Raw genomic sequence first — 7,805 nt, forward strand, 5'->3', positions numbered from 1 at the left:
GTCACCTTGTCCCCTCAGTAGTAACACATTAGAGTCGTCTGCACTGTGAATGAGTCGCTTCCAGGAAGTGCAGCTTTGCTGAGAAACGTTAAGATGCCTGTTGATCTGCATCACTGTCAGCATGTGGGTGCAGGACGAGTGGGAGAGAGCTTGTGTAGCTGAAGACAGAACTGACGTTACTGAAGCTCTGCCAGTACAGAAACCACACAGATCATCACCAGAAACATCTATGCTAAAGTTCTGCACTTGTTTCTGTGAGGAAGAGCAGTGTAAACAAAGTCAAATCACAGTGTATCCCGTACATCTGCTGATCAGGACACAGTAAATACAGAGAATGTGAACTTCACACTAGCATACTGCATTGACGACAGGATTCACATTTTTGGGCGAACCATCCTTTTTAATGTCTGATTAATGATAATGATTACGTAATGTACGTTACTTGTAATGCTTTACTTGTTACAGTACATCAAAAAAGAAATCTGATTACATAATGCACGTTACTTGTAACATATTACTTTACTCATTACACGGAAAAGTAATCTGATTGTTATGCATGTTACTTGTTACATCAAAAAGAAATCTAATTTTGTAATGCACATTACTTGTAATGTGTTACTTTACCCGTTACATAAAAAAGTAATCTGATTATGTAATGCATGTTAATTGTAATGCATTATTTTACTCATTATATCAAAAAAGTAATCTGATTACATAATGCACGTTACTTGTAATTCGTTACTTTACTCGTTACATAAAAAGTAATCTGATTACATAATGCATGTTACTTGTAACATGTTACTTGTTACATCAAAAAGTAATCTGATTATGCAATGCATAATTGTTACATCAAAAAAGTAATCTGATTATGTAATGCATGTTACTTGTAATGCATTACTCATTACATCAAAAAAGTAATCTGATTACATAATGCATGTTACTTGTAACATGTTACTTGTTACATCAAAAAGTAATCTGATTATGCAATGCACGTTACTTGTAATGCATTATTTGTTACATCCCTTTTATTGTCTACCATACTGTACTGCTGTTTAGAAAGCAGTTGGCAGTATACAGTATATACTATCCAGTATGTAGTGTGCTAGAGTTCCTTTTTGAACAGTATTTGTGCTTTAAAAAAAGGAAACTGAAAGTGGGAACAGACGCTGCAGTGAGGTCGGGATGTACCAGACTAAAAACACAAATGTTTGTGAAAGTACAAAGAGAAGAAATAAGCACTTACATTCAGTCATGATGACAGAGAGATTCTGTGTTCCTGAGAGAAAGAAAGATGTATGTTCAGGCTGGAATTTGATGAAGGAGACTGACATTTCAAAAGCAGTTACTCTGCATCTCAAAGTGCATCTAGTGCTGCTTTTCCAGTACAAATATCATTCATTCATTCATACATTAATATTTGTAGTGGAAAACATAACAATAATACTGAGGAAGAACATATGTTTTTGCAGTATGTACTGCTTTACTACTGTAAGTGATCAGGTGAAACACTTTTAACTGCTGGATCATAAAACAGGTGAAAAAATCCCACAGATGCATATATGAGGAACCATATAGAGAGAGAAGATCACAGACACTTACCAGAGAAGCTGAACACCCTGGTTAGCTGGTTCAGGTGTGTTTGATTAGGGTTGACACTAAACTCTGGCAGGTCTTCAGCAGCAGCGTTGGCTCCATTAATATTTCATCTGCTTTTACTGATTTGGTAAGTAGTCCTGTAGTAAGTGCGATAACGTCCCGTCAATCTAACAAAATAAACAGTCAACAAAAGTGCAAGAATATGTAACATTTGTCTAGCTTAAACAGTACAGCATGGTGTCAAGGTGAGTAAATGTGGACCATACCTGTAATGAAAGTTACTGTAGATTAAAGCATAAACCAAATGCATCAATGTAAATGCAGGAAATCACTGAAGTGTGGCACCATAGACCAATCAGGAACAGCTATTCCAGGAAACGGGATTTTCTGCTCAATTTTGAGATTTTGTTCTATTTTGCTTCCATAAGATGCCAGTGCCATATCATTGTTAAATTTTCCAAGTATTGATTTTAGATTGGGAGGAAATCCTAATTAATCCACTAAATTGGACATCATGCATCACTAGCTATATTTCCGCTACAATTTATACTATTTATACTGTGACTGTTGTTCTTGAAAATACTTCAACTGCAGTAACTTTTTTGGCTGTAAATAAATGTATTTGTGTTATTAGAATGTAATTTACAGTTACGTCAAAAACTAATCTGATTGCGTAATGTGTTACTTGGACTGCACTACTTTACTTGTTACATCAAAAAAGTAATGATTACATAATATACGTTACTTGTAAGGCGTTACCTTGTTACATAAAAAAGTAATGCTTTACTTTACACGTAACATCAAAAAGTAAGTAATGCATTTTACTTGTAATGTTACCTTACTTGTTACATTAAAAAAGTAATGATTACATGTGTTACTTGTAATGTGTTACTTTTTGATGTTATGAGTAAAGTAACACAAGTAACATGCATTATGAAATCAGATTACTTTACTCATAACATCAAAAAGTAATGATTACATAATGCATGTTACTTGTAATGCGTTACTTTACTCGTAACATCAAAAAGGTTATATGATTACATAATATACGTTACTTGTAAGGCGTTACCATGTTACATCAAAAAGTAATGCTTTACTTTACACGTAACATCAAAAAGTATGTAATGCATGTTACTTGTAATGTTACCTTACTTGTTACACCAAAAAAGTAATGATTACGTGTTACTTGTAATATTACTTTTTGATGTTACGAGTAAAGTTACACAAGTAACATGCATTATGAAATCAGATTACTTTACTCATAACATCAGAAAGTAATGATTACATAATGCATGTTACTTGTAATGCGTTACTTTACTCGTAACATCAAAAAGGTTATATGATTACATAATATACGTTACTTGTAAGGCGTTACCATGTTACATCAAAAAGTAATGCTTTACTTTACACGTGACATCAAAAAGTATGTAATGCATGTTACTTGTAATGTTACCTTACTTGTTACACCAAAAAAGTAATGATTACGTGTTACTTGTAATATTACTTTTTGATGTTACGAGTAAAGTTACACAAGTAACATGCATTATGAAATCAGATTACTTTACTCATAACATCAGAAAGTAATGATTACATAATGCATGTTACTTGTAATGCGTTACTTTACTCGTAACATCAAAAAGGTTATATGATTACGTAATATACGTTACTTGTAAGGCGTTACCATGTTACATCAAAAAGTAATGCTTTACTTTACATGTGACATCAAAAAGTATGTAATGCATGTTACTTGTAATGTTACCTTACTTGTTACACCAAAAAAGTAATGATTACGTGTTACTTGTAATATTACTTTTTGATGTTACGAGTAAAGTTACACAAGTAACATGCATTATGAAATCAGATTACTTTACTCGTAACATCAGAAAGTAATCTGATTACGTAATGCATGTTACGGCTGTGGTACTTTTTGATGTTACGAGTAAAGTAACACATTACAAGTAACATGCATTATGTAATCAGATTACTTGTTACACCAAAAAGCAATTTGATTATGTGATGCATGTTACTTGTTACATCAAAAAAAGTAATCCGATTACTTTTTTCTACATAGTCTGAGTTTGGTTTCCACAGAGTTGTACCTTCACCAGATCTTTGATGGAATCACGTCCTCATGTTCTGATATCAAAGACATGCAAATTTCAACTTGTATGAAGTTCTTCGTCTACTGGTCGAATGGGAACAAACTTAATTGCATTTGCAATAATTGAAACTGTATATTTTTTGTATATATTTTAGTTGTTTTCACATGATTTTATATCATTAGTTTGTTAAACACACACAGTATAACTGTTTTATTACTGTATTATGTTTAATACAGTATCTCTTCAGTTAAAAACAAAACCGCATACTGTACACTCAAGTGGACAATTGAAAATCTCTTTGAAAAATATGTGCAAAATCTTGTTTTTCATGCACTAAGAGTAACATAAACACATCCTGACTGTGGATATCATAATTCATGCATGAAAGGGTTAATTAGAAAACACCTCATTTTGCATATTTGCACATTTCAGAAAACTTGTAAAACAAAAAAATGTTTGCAATTCTTGTAATCAATCAATTGTAGAATTAGTGATAACTATTAATTTTGCACAAGATTCACATGCAGTGTCTCACCTCGCTGAATCTGTGAAGAATATTGTTACACAGACATAAAAACAAAACACAGGTGAGAGGCATCATCAACCTGACAGTGGTTTATTCAGAAATAACTGAGATAAAATGTCTAAATCACATTCAGCACAGCGAATCACTCTCATATTTACACATATATACACAAACACCTACACGGATGAGTTTAGATACATATTGTACACATTTGACTCCATCTTCTGACCGAACCGTACAAGCGTCCTCGGCCCAGAGCAGTGTGTGTGTGTGTGTGTGATGACGAGCTGCTGAAGGCATGAACACACATTCGGAGCAGATGGGAATCTGCCGCAGTGGGAGTTTGGATGGCGACGCGTGCGAATCGGGTTGGAAATCTGGGATGGAGGAGTCACAGTAACACCGTCATGAACCCTTCAGATATACAGCGATCCGTCGGCCGGCCCCACGTACCCCACCCCGATCAGCAGCACGTCAATGAGGGTCCAGATGCCCAGACCGCCGAAGCTGAAGAGCTTCCCCAGACCTTCCCTCCACTGACCCAGATAGAAGCGGTCCGCACCGAAGCCGCCCAAAGTGATGCTGCACACACAGACACACCAGTCATACTATCATACTAACACAGATTCAACTGAATCAAAGGAATCAAATGAGTGTGAAGTGAATCACCTGAGGGCCAGAGCCGTGGACCACTTATATCCTCCCGTCCAGTTACAGAACAGGCGCTTCTGAAACACTCGTTTACCTGTGACACACACGACAGCACATTCAACACACATCTCACCGGTTCTGTGTGTGTGTGTGAACAACACAAGACTCAAATGCACGCAGACGTGGAGCGTACCCAAGCAGTGCACGTGCTCCAGGACCTCACAGGAGGCGTTGTAGCGTCTGCGAGGACACGACACCGTCAGGCAGCTGGTGGAGTTGGAGCAGCGGTACTGAGACGCGTCCAGCTGCCAGCAGAAGCGACAGGGCAGCGTCAGCGTGAAGTTCTGCTGCGGCACGTTCCGCTCGTTCTGAAACACAGAGGATCACCTGACGAGTCTCTGACTGATGAACGTGCCACAGACGAGGAAAACCATCACGCTCCGGCCAATCCCAATTATGACATGAGTCATAGTCTTATTTTAGTCGTAATTTCAATTTTTTGTGTCATAATTATAACTGTCAATTTCAATATTTTGTCATATTTTTAACACCTAATTTCAATATTTTGTCATATTTATAACTCATAATTTCAACTTCGTCATACTTATATTGGTCAATTTCAATATTTTGTCATATTTTTAACTTAGCACATCATAATTTCAATATTTTGTAATATTTATAACTCCTAATGTTAATATTTTGTCATTTATAAGTGTCATGATTTCAATATTTTGTTATATTTATAACTCATAATTTCAACCGTCATCATATTTATAACTTAGTATGTCAATTTCAATATTTTGTCATATTTATCACTGTCATAATTTCAACTTTTTGTGGATTAATTATGACTTAGTAAGTCATAATTTCAACTGTCATATTTATATTGGTCAATTTCAATATTTTTTGTCATATTTATAACTGTCAATTACAATATTTTGTCATTTTTTACTTAGCATGTCATAATTTCAATATTTTGTAATATTTATAACTGTCATAATTTCAACTGTATTTATAACGGTCATAATTTCAACTTTTTGTAATATTTATAACTGTCATAATATTAATATTTTGAAATTGGAAACTGTCATTTCAATATTTTGTAATATTTATAATTCATAATTTCAACTGTCATATTTATATTGGTCAATTAAATTTTTTTGTCATTTTTAACTTAGTATGTCAATTTCAATATTTTAGCATAATTATAATTGTCATAATTTCATTTTTTGTCATATTTATATCTCATAATTTCAATATTTTGTCATAATAAAACTTTTTCTGTCATCATTATGATCTACCAGAGCATGATTTTATTCTCATGTTGCAGAAATGTGATTCCATAAAAGCATCTGAACTCTTTATTTTCACTTTCTAATATAAAACGGTCACAATGAAAATGATTTTCCGATAATGAAGTTCTGAAATGATTCCAGTGGACTAAACTGCGATGCACAGTATCATTTTAGTATCATTGTGATTCTGTCATAGTTTGTATTAACATTTTGAATTAGTTTTTTACTAGTTTATTTAATGTCGATTTGGCTTTTATTACTTTTTATTTCAGTTTTAACTTTAGTTATTTTAATACACATCAAATTAACCTAAATAAAAACGAGAAATGTTTCATTGGCAACTAGCTGAAATAAAATATTTTGTCAGTTAAAGTTTATTTTTACTTCAAGTAACGAGAGTTTTTTTATGGTAGTTTCATTTTCAGTTCCTATAATAAGTCTGGCGATGTATGATTTATGATGTTGTAAAACGACTGAATATGAGGGAATATTTCCGCAGAATCAACACGTCAGTGACCCTCACCACGCAGTGGACGCCTGCTCGTGTTCTGCAGCTGAAGTTGGCCGGTCGGCCGTAGCTGCAGTTGTGATGAAGCGCGCAGCTGACGCATCCGGCGGGGAGTTTGGAGCAGAGGCCGCCGCTGGGACATCTGGACGTGTAGTTATCGCTGACCACTGGAGACGCTGGACACACAAACACAACAGCTGCAGACTCACTCTCACACTACTGTCAGACGGCGTGTGAAGGTCCTCGAGTCTCACCTGAGGACGCGGTCAGCGCCGCCGGGCTGCTCATCACCGGGCTCTGCTGGGCCGTGTACGGCGGCTCCTGACCCACATGAGCCGAGCTCAGATACCCTGAGAGAGAGAGAGAGTGTTTCAGGCATGAGCAAAAACCTTTCCATGCCATGCACAAACAATAAAAATAAAAAAATATGCATTCAGTTAATGGACCCCATTGACTTCCATTGTATTCTTTTTCCTACTATAGAAGTCAATGGGGCCCATTAACTGTTTGATTACCAACATTCTTCAAAATATCTTCTATAATGTTCAGCAGAAGAAATAAATTCATACAGGTCTGAAACAACCTGAGGGTGAGTAAATAATGAGAGAATTTTCATTTTTGGGTGAACTGGCCCTTTAAAGCTTCTCTTTTATTGACAACGATTCTAATTACGATTCTAAATGTGAAGATATCCATCCATTAAGTACATGTATTTAAAAATAAGTGTGATTAGCATGTGTATATACCCCAGTATTTACATGATGCACATGTAATTCAAACAGTACCGTGATATTACTGATGTACTGCACAAAAACACGGTACTTCCAGAACAACACAGCACTAATGGAGTTATCACGGCGGTGTTAGCGCTCTCACCGATCACACAGTTGGAGTAAATGTCGAGCAGCAGCAGAACCAGCATCATATACGAGCTCATCACGTTCCGTCCGCGTTCAAAAACCCATTTCAGTCCGTTCGCTGTCATCCCGAACTCTGCTTCTGCTGCCCGACGGACTCCACTGCCGACTTCCGCCAACGTAAAAGTCCTAGTGCTAGTTCAAAATAAAAGTCCGATTTCTGAGGTTGAAAAATGCCTAAAGGGTTAGTTCACCCAAAAAATAAAATAA

General features: G+C 35.6%; 1 protein-coding gene across 1 annotated transcript; it reads right to left on the reverse strand.

Annotated features, from left to right (window-relative positions):
* Positions 1–3,835: 3,835 nt before the first annotated feature.
* On the reverse strand, positions 3,836–7,704 carry tm2d3 (TM2 domain containing 3). The gene is made up of 6 exons (XM_067389504.1): positions 7,555–7,704; positions 6,933–7,028; positions 6,694–6,854; positions 5,069–5,243; positions 4,894–4,969; positions 3,836–4,806 (listed from the first exon to the last, which is right to left on the reverse strand). The coding sequence occupies exons 1-6, from the start codon at positions 7,661–7,663 to the stop codon at positions 4,641–4,643; spliced, it is 783 nt and encodes a 260-aa protein (XP_067245605.1). The 5' UTR covers positions 7,664–7,704; the 3' UTR covers positions 3,836–4,640.
* Positions 7,705–7,805: the final 101 nt, after the last annotated feature.

Source organism: Chanodichthys erythropterus, chromosome 7, assembly GCF_024489055.1.
Source record: "Chanodichthys erythropterus isolate Z2021 chromosome 7, ASM2448905v1, whole genome shotgun sequence".
NCBI lineage: Eukaryota > Metazoa > Chordata > Actinopteri > Cypriniformes > Xenocyprididae > Chanodichthys > Chanodichthys erythropterus.

Bases quoted from the DNA above. Each gene is read 5' to 3' on its own strand.
- tm2d3 (XM_067389504.1), bottom strand. From the start codon at position 7,663: ATGACAGCGAACGGACTGAAATGGGTTTTTGAACGCGGACGGAACGTG. The intron at 6,855-6,932 runs GTGAGACTCGAG...TTGTGTGTCCAG, and splicing joins GGCGCTGACCGCGTCCTCAG to CGTCTCCAGTGGTCAGCGAT. The intron at 4,970-5,068 runs GTACGCTCCACG...TGTGTGTCACAG, and splicing joins GGAGCACGTGCACTGCTTGG to GTAAACGAGTGTTTCAGAAG.